The sequence below is a fragment of the Myxine glutinosa genome, chromosome 7, assembly GCF_964187855.1.
Source record: "Myxine glutinosa chromosome 7, kmMyxGlut1.1, whole genome shotgun sequence".
Taxonomy (NCBI): domain Eukaryota; kingdom Metazoa; phylum Chordata; class Myxini; order Myxiniformes; family Myxinidae; genus Myxine; species Myxine glutinosa.
This window is the reverse complement of record NC_136267.1, coordinates 185,206,089-185,230,232: the sequence shown is the minus strand read 5'-3', so window position 1 is coordinate 185,230,232 and position 24,144 is coordinate 185,206,089. Positions and strand designations below refer to the sequence as shown.

The 24,144-nt window shown below is 46.9% G+C and overlaps 1 protein-coding gene across 1 annotated transcript in view; it reads left to right on the top strand.

Annotated features, from left to right (window-relative positions):
- The window catches only part of DDX23 (DEAD-box helicase 23), a 130,372-nt gene that overhangs the window by 39,109 nt on the left and 67,119 nt on the right, over window positions 1-24,144 (top strand). Inside the window, exons 5-8 of the mRNA XM_068123710.2 lie at window positions 10,684-10,749; window positions 11,016-11,154; window positions 13,010-13,143; window positions 13,490-13,602. Of these exons, the coding sequence (XP_067979811.1) occupies window positions 10,684-10,749; window positions 11,016-11,154; window positions 13,010-13,143; window positions 13,490-13,602 (452 nt within the window). The remainder of the gene's footprint in view (window positions 1-10,683; window positions 10,750-11,015; window positions 11,155-13,009; window positions 13,144-13,489; window positions 13,603-24,144) is intronic.

The window sequence follows — 24,144 nt, the reverse complement described above, 5'->3', positions numbered from 1 at the left end:
AGTTCATCTCTAAAGCTCGGCTTCGTAAAGCCGAGCAATGAATGCGGGTTGTTTGGTGCCGGCGGCTGGATGCGTCCGGCACTCGGTGCAGGGAAGGACGCTTACCCGGGCCGAGATCCCACGCACCATCTCGGCACAGAGCCGTCCAATGGCCCGATCTCGACCTGCCGGAACGCCTCAGCAAAAAGGGGTCGCCATGACGACCCTTCCTATTGGGCTGCCCGCTCCGCCTAGTGGAGCACGGACGCGGCCGTTCCGAGCGAGGCCCAGCGTGGATCGTGTACGGTGGTTCTTTCGAAACCGCCGTGGTTCGGATCCCCGCTGGTCCTCGCGGCATGCGAAGCTGCCCGGCGCGCACCGAGGGCCCGATTCGGCTATACGTCGCTCTAACCGCTAACCCGGTTATCGTCGATGCTCCACTTGCATGCTCACACCCCGCAGCCCGTTCCTTGCTCATACATCCAGCCGTCTCCATGCTCTTGGTCATTGCACCTTCCCTGACACACCCAGGTACACTCATTCCGCTCACAGACTTTGTCACACACCTGACCACCGCACACGTTGGCACACACTCGTCGTTCGCACACCTCACCAACACACCTCTTCGCACCCCCTCCGCGGTCACCTCCTCTGTGACAACCACAGGTGTGCTCTCACTTGCACACCCAACCACGTGCCTCACTACCAATTCCAGTGTGCATTCCCATACGCGCTCTACCATTCCAGGTGTGCATCCCTCCATTCCAGGTGTACATTCTCTCTCACCTGCCACAACCAACTCACGCGCCGTGTCACTCTTACTACTCTTACCTCCACTCTCGGTCGCACATTCACCCTTACTCTCGACAGCGCACTCTTTCCTCATGCACCCGTCCGTTACACACCTTTCTCGCGCATCCTCCTGCGCACTCTCTCCCGTTACACCCTCCGTAACACTCACCACAGGTGTGCATGCTTCCGTTACATCCCCTGTAACACTCACCACAACGCGCTTCCATGTGCTCCCTCGCACACGCGCTACGACCAACTCACTCTCGACAGCACACTCACTCCTGCCTCGGCGCACACTTTTTCCTCACACACCCCAGAGTCGGACATTCTTGCACACCTCTTTCGTACACCGTACCTGTCGCACACTTCACCAACGGCCTCTCACGAACATCCGGATCCAAACCAACCCCCAAGCCGACTGAAGCTCCCCTCACATCATATACATCTCCGCATATATCGCCACTCACCTTGGCACCTCGTCTCCGCACCTCCTTCGCCACCTGCAAACTCTTTATTTGGTTAGCGAGCACATCATCACGATTTGAGCACCGACCTTGTACATATTCCATCACTTCCTCCTTCATCTCCCTCTTAGTTTCCCTCCGTCTCTTCTTAATTTCACTCACCTCCTCTTCCACTTCCTCTAACTTTTGCTTCACCTCTTTTATTTCCCGGTGTGTCTCCTCAATTTCGTCCTCTAAGGCCACCTTGACTGTCTCTATGTGCGTCCTCACCTCCCGGTCCTTCGTCTCCATCACTTCTGTCACCTCGTCCAACTTCTTCGTCAACCCCTCATGTACCATCTGACATTCCTTCTTCGTCGCTATCAAGTCGTCCTTGATGTCTCTTTGTGTCGCTTTTAACCCTCCTAGTACCGCAGTGTTCTTTTGTACCTGCTCCACTAACTCCGTCTGTCCCACCGTCAGCTGTTCCACCTCCTGCGTCAGGTCCTCTATGCCCCCTTGTAACCTTGCCGTCCCATTTCTCACCTCTTTCTCCATACGCTTCTCACCTCTTTCTCCATACGCTTCTCACCTCTTTCTCCATACGCTTCTCACCTCGCCTTACCTCCTCCATCTCCTCCATCTCTTTTGTAGATGCCACCCTCATCTGTCCCAATTCATCCCTCTGAGCATCCAATTTACCTTCTAACCCGATTTTCACCTCCTCTATCTGGTTCCCCATCCGTTTGATTTCCCGGGCGGATTGCTCCCCTACTTCCCGCAATTTGCCTTCCATCCTATCTTCTAGCCCCCTTAACCCATTTTTCACCCCTTCTATCGGATTCTCCTGGGCAGCCATTCTATTTTCCACCCCCGTTAACCCATTTTCACCTCTTTTATCCCGTTGTCTAACCCCTCAAATTTATTGTCTAGCCCCCCGATTTTTCCATCGAGCCCCCCCATTTGGCTTCCCATCCTATCCATTTTTGCATTCAGTTGGGTCAAGAATAATCTGAGGTCAAACCCGGTTTGCCCAGCATCCCCAGCCGCTACCGCGGGCTCGCCCTCCGCGGCGCCGCCATTTTGGGACCCTTCAACCACGTGCGCGAGAGCGCCATTTTGTGCGCCTGATACTCCCTCAACCACCTCCTCATTGCTCCCCTCCATTTCTTCCCTCTGATCCTGGGTTACCCCTAACCCCTCTTCTAGTTCCCCCACCGGCATCCGATTGCCTTGACTAGCCATGGCGCGATTTCAAAATTCGGGTTTTTTAACACAAAACAAATTTCGGCATCTCGTAATTTTGAGCGCGTTAAGCGCGCTTCGGGTCCGATCCCGCTCCCGACACCAATTGTTACTGCCAATAGTACAATTGGTGTTCCAAAATTTGGGCTAAATAAATTTAGTCCCAGGTTCGAATCCCACTCCTGACACCAATTGTTACAGACCGCGGATAAGATGTTGGTTTGCCGAGCGGATGGCCCCGCAGCCCTAACAGTTACCCCGACTAACCCGATTCCCGAACGTTGGCCGGATCGCGCCACAGGTATTCAATAGGGAAAAGACAAAGGCGACACGGATGGGAAGAAGAAGAAGAAGACAAAAAGGTTGGAAATACTACTAAATTTATTCCTACTATTTACACGCTCAAAGTAACCAAGGAGAAGGAAGGATAATAAAATAATATACAGAAGAATCAGAGACACAGTGCAATTATTAGCTTACCTACAGTCTTAATTAAACCCAGGACAGAACAAACAAAAGACAGACTCACGCGGGGAATGATGATAGGAATGGCAGGAGGTGGATGGCTGGAGGGGGAGGAAGGTTCAGCTGGACCCGCAGCACGGTCGGGTCGGGGATTAGCAGCCGCCGCCCTTTCTCGATCGGCGCGTTTAACAGCCGCCGTTCCTCTTCCGATCGGCGCGTTTAGCAGCCGCCGTTCCTTCGCGGCCCCTGATCAAAAACTGCCGTCAAGGCCCCCAAGCTGCTGTGGCTGAAGCTGCTGTGGCTGAAGCTGCTGTGACTGAACTTGCGGTGGCTGGAGCTGCTCTTTTAGGGATCCCTTACTCAACTCTTATACTCAACTCAACTCTTCTCGTACTCAGTCCAACCACTCAACTCAACAACTCAACAACTCCCTTGCTTAGTCCAACCACATCTCTTTGCACGTCTCCCTTTTGGTCCAACCACGCACTCGGTTCTTGCGCGCGCGCTTTTATAGCGCCTCAGGCGATCAAGCCGCCGCCCTTCAGGACACGCCCTTCGGTGAGCTCGCTTCGGCCCTGATTGGTGGGCACAGGCCCTCTGACTCCACCCTTGATGACGATGGGCGGGCACGCCCTTCTTCCCCGAGCTGAGCACATGCTTAGTGGCGGCTATTGTAGTTGGCAGTAGAAGTTTTGGGAGTGGGAATGGGGAATGAAAGGGAATCTATCTTATTTCACTTGGTGCAATGGAGTGTCATCTTAATGGAAGACAAGGCCTTACCCTAATACACATAATAGGGAAATAAGCTACTGAACAGGGATATTACGGTGTCCTTCATGTATGCTTTATGGAACTAACTACGGGAACGCCCTTTGACCTTTATACAACACTGGAGTAAGGACGGCGATATTTTACAACAATTTACACTACAACAACAAAAAAAAAAAACCATTCTCATATCCACAACAATATCATATTATCGAGTGTAATAGTGGGGCAACTTAGCATAACAATTGTGCATTTTTTGAGGAAAGCACCAAATTTGGCACACTAGTTGACTATCATATTGTTACGGATCTCAACGTCGGCCCCTCTTCCCCTTATCAAGGGGGGGATTAATCCCCTTGTCTGTGACTGACCGACGACCGACGTGGTCCTCGAAGTTACAACGTCCTTACCGGAGCGACGGTAGGTAGGGTCCGTAGGCCTAGGGGTTCACTACTTACCTAATTACTGCCGCCAGCCGGGAACGAGGGAATAACTTCTTTTTTTTTCTTCTTTTTTTCTTTTTTTTTGTATACAAGATCGAGGCTCGTGAAAGAGCTAACATTAATCACACAAAAAGACAAACCGACACACAAAACACAAAAAAAGGGGAGCGGCAGACAAGATGGGGAGGGAGGGGGAAGGACACAAACACAACATTTGAGAGCAGGGACATCGGGAGGACTTGGGGGGAGGTGGGAGAGGAATAAAACATATGAACACTGCAAGGACTCTGGGGTGAATTACCGGGGGTAGAAAAGATCAAGGTTTTCGATGGGGGAAGATAAGAGATGGTGGTGAACAGCTGTTTTAAAGACCTGGAGGGAGGAGTGGGATTGAAGGGAGTGGGGGAGTTTGTTCCAGAGGCGGGAGAAAAGGGGAATGAAAGAGTGAAGGTGAGCAGAGAGCCTAGACTTTGGCAGTTTAACCATAAGAGGGTTGCAGGCAGATCTCGTGCGACCTGAAGGAATATTGGGGGGACAGAGCACAGAGAGAGCTGGGGGAGCAAGGCCGGAGAGGAGTCGGTAGAAGACAGAAAGACCACCAACCTGCCTGCGGTGAGTGAGTGAAAGGCCCTCGGATTTGACTACATCGCAGGAGATTCCAATGATTCTGAAAGCTTTGGCCTCAACAGCGTGAAGCCGAGCAAGGTGTGAGGCAGGAGCACCAGCCCAGAGGGGGGAACAGTATTCCATTGAGCTGCGGATGAAAGCCTTGTATGTGGTGAGGAGCTCAGGTGTGCCAAGGAAGGACTTCGCACGACGGAGGATGCCCAGTCGGCGACTGGCTTTGGAGGCCAGCTTGGAAATGTGGTTTTCCCAAGAAAGATCATGGCAGATAGTGAGACCCAAAAGCTTGAGCGACAGAACTTCTTGGAGAGGATTGTTGAGAAAGTAGATGGGAGGGTTGTCCAGTCGGTCCTTTCGGAGAGACATTGTAAGAGTGTGAGATTTGCCAGGATTGAAAGACATGTTCCACTTGTTTGACCAGTCTGTGATTTTGTCCAGGTCTGCAGAGAGTGAGGACGCTGCAGACTGCCGATCTGAGGGATGAGGAATGGAGCGGCAGATAGTGGAGTCATCAGCAAAGAGATAGAGAGGATTTTCCAGAGAGTCTGAGAGATCATTGATGAAGACCAGAAATAGCACAGGGCCCAGAACACTACCTTGGGGAACTCCAGCCAGAACAGGAAGGGAAGATGAGAGAAATCCATTCAGGGCCACACGTTGCCTACGACCAGAGAGGAAATCCGCAAGCCATGAGTGGAGATTTCCCTGAATACCATAGGAGGTGAGTTTGGTGAGCAGAGCTGGGTGCCAGACCGTATCGAAGGCACGTGATATGTCAAGTGAGACAGCTCTGATTTCCTGTTTGGCATTGAGGACCTCCATCCATTGTTGAGACAGCAGAAGCAACATGTCCAGAGTAGAATGACCTGGTCTGAATCCAAATTGATGATCAGAGATCAAGCCATTGGAGAAGAGGAAGGATTTGATATCTGAAGCAATGATGGATTCCATGACTTTGCTGATAATTGGGAGCAGGCTGATTGGTCTGTAGTTGCAAGGATCTGTTTTTGCACCTTTTTTGTGTAAAGCGGTAATGTTTGCTGATTTCCAAGATGCTGGCAGATGACCTTGAGCAAAAGAGAGGGTGAAAAGAACAGAGAGAGGGTGAGATAGAGCGGCAGAGCAGGATTTTAGGACCCGAGGGCTGATGCCATCTGGTCCAGTTGCAGAATCAGCGTCGAGGTTTGATAAAAACTTCTCCACCTTGTCAGGAGAGAAGGATACAGAGTCCAGGAGCAGTTGGGTTCGACTGGGAAAGGTGGGAACAGAGAGAGATGGGTTTGGGACACAAGATTTTGAGGCAAACACAGAGTTGAGGCATTCGGCTTTGTCACATGCGGTGTCAACTGTGTAGCCATTTGAGGTAAGGGAGGGGATGGAGGGGGAACAAACACCAGAAACGGATTTGACCAGACGCCACCAGGATTTGGAGGAAGGAGACAGGTTTGAGAGTTCAATCTTGAGTGTGGAGAGATAGTGCTTCCTGGCACTCCTGAGGGTAGAAACACACTCGTTTCGAGCTTGGTGGAAGGAACTGAGATTGCCTTCAGTTGGATTTGCCTTCCAAGATGCAAAGGCAAGTTGTTTCAGGGCAACTGCCTCACCACAAGATTCAGTGTACCATGGACGGGAGGAAGGGTAAGACAACTGAAGACGAGATGGGATAAATCTGTGCATGAGAGAAAGCAGTTTGCTTTGGAAGAATTCCCAGGAAGAATTGATGTCAGAGGCATTAGAGATGGGAGACCAGTCCAGTTGATTGATGGCTGCTTGCAGACCGTGGCAGTCGGCCTGAGTGAAATGCCAGACTCGTCGACGCTGAGGAGGCTCTCTGAGAATGGCCAAAGAGATGTCCACTTTAACAAGCACATGATCAGAAGAACCTATTGGAGCAGAAGAAGAGCAGCAGACATTTGCAGGGAAGTTAGTCATAACCAAGTCCAGAAGAGAAGATACTCCATTGACTGAGATCCGGGTCGGGAAATTGACAGATTGTGTCAGTCCCAATGAGTCGCAGAAGTCCTTTGCTGAGGTGCCATGGCTGGTGAGAGATGAACCCACACCCAGCCAGCTGGCATGATGACAGTTGAAGTCGCCACATATGAGGAAGAGAGAGTTTGGATGAGTTGATAGAAGTTGGTCCATGTTGTCCGACAGAGAAATGTAAATGGAGTCATCGCTGTTTGGAGGACGGTACAGAACACATATGAACAAAAGGTGGGAGCGGAGAGGAAGCCGTAGCCAGAGGTACTCCTGTGGGTGGGGTGGAGAGAGGGCAGTGCAGGGAGAGTGAGGAAGAGAGTTTTTGATAAAGATAGCCACCCCACCACCAGGACGAGGCTCAGGTCTATCGTACCGGAGGAGGGAGTAACCAGGAAGAGATATTAAGGAATCAGAGACATCTTGAAGGAGGAAAGTTTCTGTTAAGCAGATCAAGTCTGGATTTTCAGAAGCAACCTGAATGGAGAGATCAATCAGGTTTGAGCGAAGGCCCCGGATGTTTGAGGTCCATACCATTAGTGAGGAGAGAGGGGGAGCATCGGGTGCAGGACAGGGGAGGGGAGGGGTAGGGTCAGATGAAGGGTGAGAGGGGGATGTAGGAAGAGCAGTTGAAAGTGTGTCAGAGATTACAGAAGAGTTACAAGAAAGGGAAGGATGAGGAGGATGAAAGGTTTGATGGTGATGGAATGAGGCACAGTGAGAGTTTGATTGAGGGGGGGCAGAGGAAAGTCGAAGGTTGGGGGAGGTGGAGGTATGACATAGAAGGGAGACGAAGTGGGGAGGAGGCAGCTTTGAGAAGGAGGTGGGAGGAGGGAGAATTTGGGATGGATGGTTGGGGGGGAGATTTGAAGGGGAGGGGCAAGGGGGGAGTTTAGAAAGTGGATGATTAATGAAAGATGAACATATATAACAAATTGGGTTTGTTGTGATTTTCAAGTTAGCGATTCGTTTAAGAACGATGGAGGAGGGATGGAATGAATGAGAATTTAGAGCATGGAGTGATTTGGAATCAAAAGAGATTGAATATTTTTTTGAAATGGAATGAGTTGAAGAGGAAATTGAAAGGAGCCTTTTAAATAAGAAGAAAAACAGCATGTTGTAATAAACCACTGAATAAAACACTGAAGGGGATAGTTGAAACATATTTAAACAGAACTGTGAAGAACAATCTTATATTGACAAAAATACCAATGGGGAGAGGAAGCCTAGAGCGACGACCACGAGTCACTTGAACAGGGCAAAAGGTGGAAGGCAAGGGGAAAATGGGGGCGGGGCGAGACCGCACGTGGGCAGAGGCAAAAGCACACGAGGAGAAAGGGAAATAAAAGTTTTTTTTTTGTTTGTTTTTTTGTTTGTTTTTTGGGGGGGGGGTGTGGGGGTTACAACGTTAGACAAATAGTAGATGTTTGGTGAAGCTTGGTGGAGAAGGGGAAATCAAAAAAGCTAGCAAAACAACGAAGGAAGGAACAACCTTCGACGGGGGAAGCCTTCGGCTGCAAGGCCTTGCTCGTGACGCGGCAAACAAACGATTAATATATGAAAGATAAACACCGAGAAACTTCCAAGGGGGACACTATAAGTTCACACACCGAACGATAAATACAGTTTCGACAAAATACAATTGTGAACAGACTTAACTTTAAAAAACGTGGAGACCGTGTGGACCGTCGAAAACCCCTGCCACTTCTGCCCGATCGGCAGCATTAATGGATTACGCCGAGCGAAGCGGACCGCGGCACGAGCTGTTTATCAAGGGACTAAACCCGATTCATATGCGGTTGGCCAAATCGTGCCACAGGTGTTCAATGATGGAAAAGACAAGGACGATCGGACGAGGAAGAAGAAGAAGGCAAAGGTAGGAAATAACAGGATTTATTATTATTTACACAAGACTAAAGGAAGAAAAGAAATCAAAGTAATATACAGAAAATGGAAGGAGCAGAAGGACACAGAGCAATTTCTAGCTTATCTATACAGGCTTAACTTATTCCCCAGACAGACAGACGACAGTCAGACTTACACGAATGGGGGTAGATGGATGCCAGGGATCGATGGCATGGGAAGGCAGAGAAAGGGCCAGGCAAATGGTAGGCGTCGAGGCGCTCCAAGCGCGCGCTCAGATCCACGCTTTTGGGGTCGAGGCGAAAACCCGGCAAACAGCTCCGCGTGTCGTTGGACGCGACCGGACAATTATATAGCAGGGGAAAGTTGGTATGTTGCATACGCAATTCTCGGCCGGGCAATCCCCGTGGCCCTCTTTCTGCCGCTCGCTCCACTCGACCTCAATAGAACTTGCAATTCGTCCTCCCTCTCTCGTCTGGCCCCTTACGAATCTCTCCCCCTCAATCATCTGAGGTGGGGGCGTCGCGCCGCGGGTTATATGATACGCCCTACCAAGCCATACCCACTGATTTGTGGTTGGTCGTTCGGGGCTCCACCCTTGATGACGAGGTGCGGGCCACGCCCATAATGTAGCTCCTCCCCCTTCTTCTCCGAGGCTTGACCACGTGCGTAATGGAGGTTTTGGGGCGATTCGAGCGAGCCCCAGCCAAAGGGCAGCGAACGCTGCCGGCAATTGCGTTTTGGTGGCAATTGAAAGGGGATTCTACCTTATTTCATTTGGTGCAATGCAATGTCAACTCGTGGAAAACAGAGCCTTAACTAATACACAACACATAATAAAGAAATAACTATAGAGAGGTTCTATGATTGGCTACGTGCTTGTACATGGACTAGCTAAAGGGACGACCTTTGACCTTTACACAAATGGAGGTATTTACAAGGAATTACTATTATTTACGGAGGGTGATATTTACAACAATTACAGGATTCTCAAATCCGCAACACGGCACCCTCATCCTCCAGGCACGTCCCGGGTCTATAAAACTTTACTTAATGTGACACGCAGGTGTAATTCCCTCTACCATTAATCTGACCCTGAGTGTGACAGTTTTAAAACACAAATAAGTATGTCCCGCTGTTGCATTGCACCCTGCCTAACAGATTCACGCCCACAGGATAACCGAATTACGGAATGGTTTTCAAAACTATACATGTACGGTGGGGAGCATTATTTACAAGACATTAATTGTATTTACACTGCAACCCAGGACCTGAGATTTCTTTTGGGAAACAAAAAGAAAATCCTGTGGGAGGGAGGAGACAGCATGCACTGCATCGACGCACCAGCACCAATAAACACCAAAGCACCATAAAGCACCAATCAACAAAACGCACCGAAGTGCACAGTCACCACAGATCAATAAAAAAAAACAACAACTGGTGGTCTTGCTCTTCTGCTCCCTCTGCTGGCCGTTGTTCTTCCTGATGTCGTCATGTTCTTTGCTTGCGGCCTATTTGGTGGAAATAAAAAAAAGGCACACAACGCGTCCATCTTTTTTTATTTATGGCCAACAGGCCAACGCGTCCATTAGTTAATGGCATTAGTTGGTTTCTGGCATTAATTGGTGCATTGAATAATTGAATTGAATTAAATAAGAGAAATAAGAATTGAAAATCATCAGAGATAGAATTGTGAGGAACTTAAATTTAAAAAACAAGGTGTGTGTGTGTGTGTGTGTGTGTGTGTGTGTGTGTGTGTGTGTGTGTGTGTGTGTGTGTGTGTGTGTGTGTGTGTGTGTGTGTGTGTGTGTGTGTGTGTGTGTGTGTGTGTGTGTGTGTGTGTGTGTGTGTGTGTGTGTGTGTGTGTGTGTGTGTGTGTGTGTGTGTGTGTGTGTGTGTGTGTGTGTGTGTGTGTGTGTGTGTGTGTGTGTGTGTGTGTGTGTGTGTTGTTTCTGGCTTCCTTCTTGTAACTACAGTGCAGTAACTGGTCTTTATTTTGATTGTATGTTCTCAGGTGACAGATTCTTTCCTTTAGCAGTTTTATTCTTTTTTTTGAAACTTACTTTTGTTTAACCACACAGGTACAACCCTTATCCTTGGAAGAAATGATTGCCCGGAAGAAGGCCGAGCAAGAGGCTGAACAAAAGGTATGAGGGAGACCAGAGTGGTTATTAATGGGTGTCATTTTTTTTGAGGGAAAGAGAGTTGGAAGTGCAGTTCTGAAGGTTTTACAACATGTACTGTATTCTGCGGTCTGCATCTTTATTATTTACCTCATGAGAATGAAAGTGGAACATCAAAAGGTTATTTTTCTCAGCTGAAGAAGTGTTAGTGCTGCTTCTGCTTATAGATGTTATGGGAACAAATACCTGTCTTTTTTTTAAACAAAACTTTTCTTTGGGTTTGACTTTAGCCGAAGTTCTTGACAAGGGAGGAGCGAGAAGCAGAGGCATTGCGACGACGGCAGCAACAGGTTGATGAGCAGCGGCGAGTAATTGATGATGAGCGCAAGAAACGAATGGTTTTTCAGGAGGAAGGAAAGAAGATGCTCGGTAAGGTGGGCCTGCTTTTACCTGTCAGAAATTTATAGAAACTGACTGTTGAAAGTTTTTTTTGACGAAACGTTTTGTCTTTCAGCGCTTCTGTTAGCATCCACTGTTCTCCCCAAAATATATGAAATGATATGATTGGGGTTTAAAAAAAGAAAAAGATTAAAATTTATTACATTGGCTATGAATATATTCTCCTACAAGCGGAACTAGAGTCTCTATACTAGGAGGAGTGACAACTTTAAATTAGAAGCCATTTTATATCCATTAAGCCGGCGCACCGAACCTGCTCCCCTTGTGTGTGAAGCGCTACGTATCCGTTTTCGAATCAAACTGTCTTTCTGTGTACCCAAAGGGGAAATTATCCTTGGCTGCTTGGCAAGGGTGATACTGGGTGGTTTGCTGTTGCCTTCCCAGCAGTTAGTCACGCCAGGAATTTATAATTTGAGCAGGATGCCGGTGATAACAATCCTCTCTTGGTGAAGGACACTGTGGGATCTATAGCATCCACCAACTAATGATATCAGATGCGACACCCAGCTCAACGTTCATTTTATGGATGGCACCCACACATTGATGAATCACCCTATCTGCAAAATAACGGGATGACAGTTTATAGCTGCGTCGGGATTCGAACCGAGGCTAAACAGCTAAGAGACGAGTTTGTGTACTCCAAACAGAACCTCAGACTCCTTACAAATGCTTCTACTTTATTTTCATGTGTGTGTCTATCTATCTGTGTGTCTATCGATCTGTGTGTCTATCTATCTGTGTCTATCTATGTGTGTGTCTATCTCTCTGTGTGTCTATCTCTCTGTGTGTCTATTTCAATCTATCTGTTTGTCTATCTATATGTGTGTCTATCTATCCGTGTGTGTCTATCTACAGTGCCTATAGAAAGCCCCCTTTCAAAATTTTCACCTTTTGTTAACTTATATCCTGGAATTAAAATGCATTAAATCAGACTTTTTCCACCTTTATTTGTACATTGTAACCCACAACTTCCAAGTGAAAAACAATTTTTACAAATCTCAGAAAATTAATTAAAATATAAAACTAGAAGATCTTGGTTGGAGAAGTGTCCACCCCCCTGAGTTAGTACTTGGTGGAAGCACCTTTAACAGCAATTACAGCTGTGAGTCTGTTGGGATAGGTCTCTACCAACTTTTCACACCTTGATTGTGCAAAGGGGTGTGAATACTTTCTGAAGGCCGCACTGTAAAAATCACTTTACAGGGGGGTGGGGAGGGCAGGCGAGCTGAAATAACCCTATTATGAGCACCGTTTTGCATTTGAAAATGGCCATGCTTGTGTGTGTTTTTGGTTGTTTGATTGTCGTGTTTTGTTTCACAACATCACAAAACATTGTGCATGGTACTTTATCTCTTGTGCTGCAAGATCTCTGCCACTAAGCTTGACAAGCGCATGTCTTGCATACATGTTCTCAGTGACAAAAGTACGAAACTCGTGAAGTTAGTCTCGTGCGTAAATTTTGTCACAAAAGTCACCACCTTGAGCAGGCAGCATCCTCCAGTATATTTATTTCTACTTCGTACTCTCTGGAGTTTGAAGTTATTGTAGTTGAACTTACACAGCTTATCTACTCGAGTACTCTTTTTCGGAATGTATTTCAATTTCATCCTCATCTTCTCATCTGGCTATAGTGAAAGGCAAACAACACAAGTGATAAAACTTAGTAAGGTTCTCAAATAAGGAGAAATAAAGTTTGTTCCCTTCCATTCTGCTCTAACTCCTCAACGAGCCTCGATTATGTAAAAAGAAAAAGGCAAGCACCCAGATTGTGATGCCATTGCTATAAGTATAAAGTTATACTGATTTTGGGTTGTGATGTCTGCAGAGGACCCGTACGAGAGGGAGCGTCGTGAGAGGAGGGAGCGACGTGAACGGGAAAATGAGAACAACGTGGTTGGTGAAGAAAGAACCAAGATAAGAGAGGAGAAGGATCGTGAAAAAGAGTTACAGGCCATTAAGGTAGAATCCTTCAGCCTTCCTAAAACACAAGTCGAAACGATATAATTCAATTGCGATAAAAGCCGTTTTGATTTTTTTCATTTTGACACATTTTCATCAAGCAATGAGGATTATTTTTACAATTCTTTAAATAAGCCATTGATTTCTATATCGTTCTCATTTATCCCAAATGACGTCACATACAATAAGTTTGATTTGTGGGTTTTTCAGGCATATCTCAGTGTTAGTATCTTAAGAGATTTTTAAAAACCTTTGTGTTGCTCTTATCTTTGGTATGAGCAATGCAGGAGTATTGAGTTTGTTATTTTTTCTTTTGCAGTACATTACTTTGCTTGCGTGATTGCAGGATAGGTACCTGGGACAGCCAAAGAAGCGCCGGCGTGTGCGACGTCTCAATGACCGCAAGTTTGTATTTGATTGGGATGCTGGGGAAGACACCTCTGTGGACTACAACCCACTGTAAGTGGTTTAAGATCTGACCGTGTGTGTTTTTGCCAGTTTTGTTCACTGTATTTGTACAAAAGTTCAAAATTTGTACTTTATATTCTGCTGAATGGAGGGAGCCTAAGCTTGATTTGCCATTGCAGAATTGATATCGTTGTAACTTTGAGAAAAGAAGGCCAATCCTTGAGACAAATTGCAAAAAAATTACAAGTGTCAGTAAATGCAGTTGCTTGTGCCATTAAACGACATAATGAAACTGGTAAAAATGAGGATAGAAAACATTCTGGTCGACCAAGAATCACAACAGAATCTCAGGTCAACCAAGAATCACAACAGAATCTCAGGTCAACCAAGAATCCAACAGAATCGCAAGTCGACCAAGAATCACAACAGAATCACAGGACAAGTAATCCGAGTCACCAATCTGCGCAATAGACGGCTTACAGCACCGGAAATTAGAGCCCAACTAAACTGCTCCAGCATTGCAACTGTTTCAAGGCCTTCTTTTCTCAAAGTTACAATTGCCCGTGTTTTTTCTGGCGTTAGCTGAGCTTTGGCACCCATGTTGATGCAACCTGAAACACAACAAGTACAAAAAGTTTTAATTAAAACAAAAGCCGCGTCGATGTTACACAATGCCTAGATGCAGCTGTGCCTATAACGTCGATGTTATAGGCACAGGACATTCCTATTGATTCGATTACTTGATGTTATTTTTGTGCAAAGTGAAAATATATCTCGGCAATTTCCCATGTGTGGCGACGAATTTTAAATATATCTCGGCATTTTCCCATCTATTTCAGGCGGTGTATGACTGACCATGCCGCGATGTAAAAAAAAAAATATCTCGGCAATTTCCCGTATGTGGCGACACGTGAACGAAGCTATGCTCCTCTCTCCACATTATTGTGACAACGTATAAATTAAATATTTCATCGTGACGATTGTCATCAAATGGACGAATTTTTAATATATCTCGGCATTTTCCCGTCTGTTATTTCAGGCGGTGTATGACTGACCATGCCGCGATAAAAAAAAAAAAAATCTCAATGGACTTGAAGTTACAGGCCTTTGAGAATTCATTTCGTTCTATAAAGGGCAACTTTCATCGGATTTTCTTCACGTTTTTTTTCAACCGAGTCTAAAACTATGTTAGCGACTGTGAAAAATGAAATGATATATCGAATTTGATTTGAAAGAAAACTGAGAGAGCAAGACACCACGGGCCTACAAAACAGGCCTCAAAGCTATGCGAGTTAATAAAATGGTGGATATTTGTTTATATGAAGCCTCTCCCACAATGGGTGGAGCTATGGTTCCCAGAATGGGTGGAGCTTTGAGGTTTTGTCTTCTCTGCAAGAACAACAACAACAAGATGAAGAAGAACAAGAAGAAGAACAACAACAGCAGAGGGCACTCTATGAGCAGCGTCTTGCGACGCGGCTAAAAACACTCATTCGATTGTATGGCTGGCCTTTCTGTAAACATTTTTTGCGACGCTTGGCAATAATAGACATTGCACGTGATGAAGATACTAAGCACAAACATTCATTCCACACAGAGCAGAGTATTTGTAAACAGTTTTTGCTCCTGAGATGAAACGTTATTAACATTAACTTCACGTTTTAGTTTGGATTTAGTATTGCTCTTTTCAAACTATTTCCAAAAAATGCTTTAAACCTAGGTTTCGCACAAGAAAGATGCATTGAAGCACAATATGTTATCAGTAGATAAGCAGATATATCTTTGGTAAGAGTTTTGTTCACATCTTGTGTTCATTTTGAACATTAAACACATTATGTTGGGTGTACCTAAACTTTTGACTGGTAGTGTATATACAGAGTGGCCACAAAGTCCCTATGTACACAGTTAGAATTTAGTTAGCATTTATCTGTATGCTCCCCTCCATTCTCTACACAAATCTGAATCTTTCTCTGTAGTCAGGTTTGTTATGTAATTTCGTTCTTTTTTTGTGGAGATTAGCAAAACTATACATTTTTGGAAAGCTGATAGCACCAGGAATCCGAAAAACCATGTTTCCATTTGCGCAAATTTTTCTTTGGCGGCCATATTGGATTTTCAAAATGGCCACCATCGGAAACCTATTTTTCGCGATATCTCAACATCCGAACCACCTAGAGTGCTGATTCCAACACCTATACCCACATTTTTGGGGATGAGGAATCACATGAAGCCATCTAAAATAATCTACACCTACCCTGGGATACCAGGTGGCAGCCTACAGCGGAATTTCAAGATGGCCACTTTCAGGAAACATGTTTTTTTCTGAATATGTATACCACATTGAGTGATGTTTCGCTACATTGTGGCACACGGATCATAATTATGAAACCACATCCCTCATATATCCTAAACAGGTGATTTATGTATTCAAGAGGTAAGTATATAGAGATGAGGCTATACAATCCATAATTATACATGTAATAATTACTTTTATTTGAACATAGAATATTTCCCATAGATGAAATTTTATCTTTGTCAACATTCATCAACATTTTGTCCTCATAGGTTTTCAAATGTCCTCATCACTGTCGTCAGAGCAGAGAACAGGTTGACAGTCATCGTCGTTTTCACATTCGGAGCTGCACAAACACAAGTCTGTGCATGCCAAGTCATTGGCACGGCACGAACACCGTCTCGATGAGCAGTCTCCTTTGCACTGACATCTGACCATCTCAAGTATTGCTTTCGGTGCTGGTGGTACATCTGTCATTAGTGGTTTCAATTCCCCATCGTTGTCCTTGAAGTAGCCATGTTGCTGTGGATCCAGGAACACTTGATGTGCGATAGTAGCCTGAGCCCATACCCTTGCCTGAAGATGTACACGATCAACATGCTGATTTAGAGCCCCTAGCATTGGAGGTAACTTGTGACTTTCAGTCATGTGTTTACAGAAGAGGTACCAGCGCAACTCCGGAATGCTGTTGATACATATTCCCTTTGGTACGTACACTGCGCATACAAATCTTGCCAAGTTGGACATCTGATCTGCGGTCACATCTGCAGCATCACCGAGCATTCTCATGGCCTGTATCACGTCACTATCGGCTCTGACGAAAGCTTCAAACCATGTTGTTTTGCCTATTCGCGAAAACCGTCCAGTATTGTCTGCTCCTGTGAATGTGTGGAATGCTGGCAATGCCTTGGCCTTTTCGACGCCAAGATTGTTCCAGATTGGTTGTACTTGCACAAGGCCCGACACAAGGGAGACAGCAGTGTTTTTGAGCAGAACATCATAGTTAGCTATGACCAAGACCAGGACATCCGTATCAGGAGAGAAGAAGGTAAGCTGTTCTGCGTTGGGATTGCGGCGAGTTGCCAGCACTGCTTGGTGAATCATCAGAGTGTCTGCCTCCTCATGATTATTGTCTTCAAAATGCACGCCTTTGTTACTCTTGGCCTTTCCTGCTGCACATATAATTATCAGCTTGGAGGCATCTCTGTTGTACTCCAACGTTTTCTCAGCCAGATATTCTGCCAAATCTGACTTTGTCTGAGCGTGTGACAAGAACCGCTTCATGGTGATGTGTTGGATCTTGGTATTGTCCTTCACTTGGTACTGTACTGGATTGTGCCCCCCTCGTCTTTTTTGTCTTGTGCTTTGCTTCAACGAATCGGCCTTGTAAGTATCAAACACGAGGATAACTTCGTCAAAATGTCTTGTCAGTGACATCAATCTGGTATTAAAGCTGACACTGAGATCTTCAACGGTTACTGTTGCAGCTGGTTTTGTCGACAATTTCTGTACAAGAACCATGGCGTCGACTACTGCTATTTTCATAGCTGCAGAGTTATGGACTTGAGCTTGAGGACTTGAGGTCGGAGCTAAGTCACCCGGAGCTAAGTCTCCATGTTTCACAAGGAGATGGATTAACTTTGACTTGTCAAGGCAAGGAAGCAGGTCACCGTTTGGTGCGAACAAGGCGCGAGGTGTAAGGGTGAATTCGTAGTTGCCTATTGCGTCTTTCTGGTCAACATCACGGCTTGATTTTGTCAATATCATCAGCCTTCCATACAAGTCTTTTGTTTCCTTCAAGTCGACTGACTTGTCCCTGAGCATGATCTTGGTCTTCTTCACACCAGACAAGTACATCGTGTTGTTTTCTTTTTTCACGGGTGCAAATAAGCTGACTGTTCCGTTGATTCTTTCGTCAACATACTCTTCGTACAAGTGTTGACCAATGTTGTCGATATTCAGGATTTGTGACGTGTGCTCCTCTGGGACATAGGCATGTGTGATCAAGTTGTATATGCTATTTCCTTCTGTGGTAAATGGATTGCCATGACTCATGATAGCAGCCTTGATCTTTTCAACCGCTGTATTGTTCAGATTCACTGCCCTCGGACTAAGTTCGTGGTGTTCTGTCACTTTGTCTGTTTTGGTGTCGAACTGATCTTTGAATTCTCTGGTCAGCCGTGACAATTCTGGAGAGGCCATAAAGAATCTCTGCCTTGCATTGGCATTATTGGAGATGCCTGGAAGTCCAGAATGAACCTTCATTGCTCTGTTTTCATGTTCACAAGCGTGGTCTGCACCGATTGATACAAAGGGGATGCTAGATTTCGTTACTGAGATATTTCCATTCTCGAGTTCCCTGTATGTGGCCGGATGCGTCTTCCTCAGGTCATACATATCTGCTATGTATCGCGGCCAAAGACGTTTGTATTTGATACGATCCATGGAGAAAAATAGCTTGCTGAGTGCCTCACCAGATTCGAGGTGGAGTTTGAGATCTGCGTCCCGAGAAGCTTCCACAAAGAACAGAATTGTCTCCACTCGATGCAGGTAATTCATCAAGGACTTGAACATGGCTTTTTTGGATTGTTCTGTTTCCCAAGTCTTGAATATGTTCACAACATCAGCTGTAGTGATGACATTCAACAGTTTTGTGTTGGCTTCTTTCACACTTGTGGCTTTGGTGAACTTGTCCTTTTCTGAACATGCCTCGTCTATTTCTTCTGACATATCTGAGCAAACGGCTTTCAACTGTGGATAATTTTTGAAGAACAGGTCCAGCGCCATTTCATAAAGTGCTATATATGAATAAATATGAGCACGGAGAGTGCGTTTGTAATGCGAACATCTCAGGATCTGCCTTGTTGTTGAAGGTCCGTAGAGGTCGGCCTCTATCCACGCGTCATCAATACCTGAGTTCTCAATGGAAGTACCCAGGGCTCTCAAAGCAGCCATGACCACATGCAGCTCGCCAAGCCGAGGTACAACGGTACCTTTCAGGTCTGGCCTTGCATCCAGCAGCCTTATCACCTTTTCATAGAGGGCCATATCCCAGGAAATGACTGTAGGGTGGCTTGTACCAACAACTAAGTTCTTTAGCTGAGTTGTCTGAGAGATGACGGTCAGAAGAGTCGACCACTCGTGTGCTACTTCAAGTAGAAGGGGTAAGACTCCGACTTGTGTCAAACTGTGACTACCCGACAGCAATGAGTGGTATCCTGCCCAACCAGGTATATATGTGCTGTTTGATTTCTGCATTCTGGTGATCATAGAAGCAACCAACCATCCTAGATGTGTAAGGTGATACGCTGGTGATATACCATCCTTGCTGATGTGGAATGTGTCTGTTCTCTTTATGGTTTTCGGCACCGGCTTGTCACAATGAAGCATAGGAACCTGGTACGGGGTCACTGACAAACTGGTAGTGTCAGCTATGCTCAGTTGTGGCGCCAATGTTTCTCCTTGAGTGTCACGTTTTTGATAAACAGCAATGATTGTTCCATGGGTTGTCCCTTTGCCATCCACGCTGTCTTCAGCAAAGTCTGTGTTATCAGCTGCAAAAAACACAAAAGTTCCCTTCTTCAAAAATGGAGGAACATAAAGTCCTTGTAACTTCAGGGTGTTTTCCACAATGGCATTTGCTAGGGCTGTTTCGAGGTGCATAACACGACTGTACGAGACACAGTAACCTTGAGAGCAGAGACTTTCCAGGAGTTTCTTGTTTCTTGTGTCATGGTGAACTGCCAAGGCTAATCCTAGAGACTGTGGAGTTTCTTGTGATTTGGTTGATCGGAAGGTCGCAGAATCAGTTTTGGGCCTATAGTTCACTTGCTTGTCAGATTTGAATCCACCCAATAGCATCTGACTAACAGTGAGTACTTCTCTGTTAACGTGAGTGGTTCGTTTTTCAGTTTCTAGTGTTTCTGTTGGCCCCACCATAACCCATCTGATCATTGCGTGGAGTGCTGCTGGAACATCATCTGTGCTGCTAGTGACCTGTATAGCATCGGATGAGTTTTCCTGTTGGTGGAAGTTCTTGATAATTCTGCGCAATGCCTTTGCTGCTTTATAGATAATATTCAGATCGTCTACTTCACTTTCTATCATGGCAGACTGAACCATATCGGATTCGCATGCATCTGGGGAGTAAAGAACAGAAGGTTTTCTCCTGTCCTTTTGCCTAACAGACGTTACGTGTGGTAGTTCTAGAAGAATTCTCTCCTTGAGCCAGTGTCTACTATATGCAGGGAAGTGGTGCGCCAATGCATCTGTGCCACCAAGCAAGTTGATGTATGTTGTTTCAATATGTGCCATGGATAAGTATTGTTTATTCTGAGTTTGACAGTCGACAAGGCTAATCAACTCAATCAAACATGATGTTTGAAACGGATGACCTCTCTCTGTTGTTCCCTTGTTATCCTTGGTACGTAACACATGGAATACATTTGTTGTCCAACATGACTTGTGGTATTGAACATCGATTGCATGTGCATCAGTGGGTGAGATGGATGTGTTTAACCTAGTTTGCAGGGTGAGATTTCCAGACAGCTCCACAGCATCGTGTAATGCTTTCCCACCGTTTTCTGTTCTCAATGTGTACAATTTTTGCTCGTTATCTTCCTGGCAGAAAAAGCAATGTTCCTTAATGAATGGAGCTGTTGCAGAACGTGTAAACGGACTGGTGGTGGAAGTTGATGGTTCGTCCAGTTCTGTGCTTTTTCGCTTTTGTCCACGTTTTTTCTCTGTGTAGGAGCCGGCTGAAATGTGATATTGATGGCGGTCTTTGGCACGTTGTACCTTCTCTTTGTTGGTTGCATTTGAATAACAGATACGATGCCAAACTGCATTATTGAATTGCAGACTTTCACTTGTTTCATCCTTTAAGCAACTGTGAATTTTAACATATTTTCCATCATGGTAGGCTGCTCTATCATTAAGGGTTTGTAGCAAGTGTTCAAACGAGTCCGGTTTGGGCTGCTGGACAAGCGTTCCATATTTTGCTGAAGCGGTTTGACAAATTATGCAGTGCTGCCACTGTGTGGGCTGAGTCTTAACTTCACTCATCTTCTCTCAAGACCTGCAAATATATAAAACGACAACAGGTAAGTAATTGTGAGCTTCATGAGGTTTATTTTAAATGAACTATTAGGTCTGATATAATGACTTTCCATGTACATGAACTGAACATGTTGAAATGATCCCATTTATGACTATGACTGTACTGAGGCGAAACATCACTCAATGTGGTATACATATTCAGAAAAAAACATGTTTCCTGAAAGTGGCCATCTTGAAAATCCGCTGTAGGCTGCCACCTGGTATCCCAGGGTAGGTGTAGATTATTTTAGATGGCTTCATGTGATTCCTCATCCCCAAAAATGTGGGTATAGGTGTTGGAATCAGCACTCTAGGTGGTTCGGATGTTGAGATATCGCGAAAAATAGGTTTCCGATGGTGGCCATTTTGAAAATCCAATATGGCCGCCAAAGAAAAATTTGCGCAAATGGAAACATGGTTTTTCGGATTCCTGGTGCTATAAGCTTTCCAAAAATGTATAGGTTTGCTAATCTCCACAAAAAAAGAACGAAATTATAAATCTGAACATAATGAACCTGACTACTGTGTTCTTCTGGACATCTTCCATGTTGAGGGTTGGTGGTCATAAAAGCAGCCAGCCCCTGACAGCTGTTTTGAGGTCTTCAAATGTTGTTAGGCGGGGATGAGGAATTTCCTCTTTCACAATGCCCCCAAAGCGAGTTGTCACATATTGTCAAGTCCGGACTTTGAGGAGGCCACACTATCTCAGATCCACGTCCAATCCATCGTCCACTGAATTTGTCGTCGAGATATTCTCCAATGATATCCGAGAGCATAATGTGCTAGTGCACTATCTTGTTGCAGGATAGCTGCTTCTTCGAGACTTCTCTCACACAGTTGTGGAACAAACCACGTCTGAAGCATGTTCAAACAAGCAGTGTGAACACTTGTATCGAAGAAATATGGCCCAATCAAGTGATCTTCTGACATTTCTGCCCACATCATGACATGAGGTGGATGCTGTTCAATTTCCTCATAAAATTGAGGATTTTCTTTGCACCAAAAATAAACATTCCTGGATCGATTGCTGAGGTAAATAGCACGCTCATCCGAAAAAATGACAGACAGAACCACAAACGCAACCGACCAATATACTTGAAAAATCTTCGATTTTGAAGTAATAAGTAACAGAGGACACACTATTATGCATCGGGACATTGTGGACACTCTGTATATATGTGTATGTGTATGTATATATGTGTGTGTGTACTACAACAACAACAACATGCATTTTCAGGCCATTTTCCCTGCTAGAGCGGGGGTTAGCCTTGCGGTCCCTATGACAATCTTCTCCATTTTGCCATATTTTCTGCATCTCTCCTTGTTAACCCCCTTGCCCGCATTTCTTCTTCCACCATCTTTAGCCAAGTCTTTCTCGGTCTTCCCCGTCCTCGACTTCCTTCTACGTTCATTTCCATCACTCTTCTCAACCAGTCACTTTCATCCTTCCTCAACACATGACCAAACCATTTCAACCTGTTCCTCGTCACAGCATCAATCACAGGCTCTGTTCCCATCATCTTTCGCAATTCATCATTTGTCTTCCTCTCTCTCAACGATACTCCGCACATCCACCGAACCATTTGCATTTCCACCCTTTCCAGCCTTCGTTGCTGCTCTACGTTCATTACCCATGTCTCGCTCCCATAAATCATAACACTTCTCACACATGCAGCATACACCTTTCCCTTCAGCTTCAACGACACTCCCCTCCTCATCAGCCTGCCACATCAGCAATGCCGGGTACTTCTGTCGGGTCCCCCCCTCCCCCTCCCACCTCCCCCTCCCCCTCCCACCTCCCCCTCCCCCCTTCCCCCCCTCCCCCCTTCCCCTCCCCCTCTCCCCTCCCCCCTCTCCCCTCCCCCTCCCACCCCCTCCCCCCCTTCCCCCATCCCACCCCTCCCCCTCCCCCCTCCCATCCCTCACCCTCCCATCCCTCACCCTCCCCATCCCCCCCTCTTCCCTCTCCCCTCCCCCTCCCCCTCCCCCCCTTCCCTCCCCCCTTCCCTCCCCCTACCCCCTTCCCCTCCCCCTCCCCCCCTTCCCCTCCCCCTCCCCCCCTTCCCCTCCCTCCTCCCCCCCTTCCCCCTCCCCCTCTCCCCTCCCCCTCCCCCCCTTCCCTCCCCCCTTCCCTCCCCCTACCCCCCTTCCCCTCCCCCTCCCCCCTTCCCCTCCCCCTCCCCCCCTTCCCCTCCCTCCTCCCCCCCCTTCCCCCTCCCCCTCCCCCTCCCCCCTCCCCCTCCCCCTCCCCCTCCCCCATCCCCCCTCCCCCTCACCCCTCCCCCTCCCCCCTCTCCTCCCCCCTCCCCCTCCCCTCCCCCCTCCCCCCTTCCTCCCTCCTCCCCTTGATACAACCTCACTTTTGATACAACCCCACTTTTGATACAACCCCACTTTCATTGGACATGCTTTGACACAACCCCCTTGGATACAACCCCGACACACGCACACACACACACACATCCCCCCTACCCCCACCCACACCCCTCCCCCCAAACACACACCCCTCCAAACACACACACACACACACCAACCCCCCCCCCCCCCCACACATATACCTTCCCCCCCCCCCCCCCCACACACACACACACACACACACACATCACCCCTACCCCCACCCACACACACACCCTCACACCTCTCCAAACACACCGCCACACACCAACCCCCCCCCCACCCCCCTACATATCCCTTCCCCCCCACACACACATCACCCCACCCCGACCCACACACACACCCCCACACCCCTCCCCCCACACGCACACCCCTCCAAACACACACACACACACACACACACACACACACACACACACACGCACACACAAACACCCCCACACGCACACACATATCCAGACAAATGCACATCCCCCTTCCCCTCCACCTCCGAAGATGGACCCCCCCCCCCCCCATCCCTCACACCCTCCCCCACATGCACACACAGGCACACACAAACAGGCACGCACACACAGGCACGCACGCACACACAGGCACGCACGCACAGGCATGCACGCACAGGCACGCACGCACACACAGGCATGCACGCACAGGCATGCACGCACAGGCACACATGCACAGACAGGCACTCACAGGCACGCGCACACACATGCATGCGTGCACACAGACACGCACACACACACATGCACACCCCTCCACACATACACACACACACACACACACACACACACCCCTACACACACAGGCAC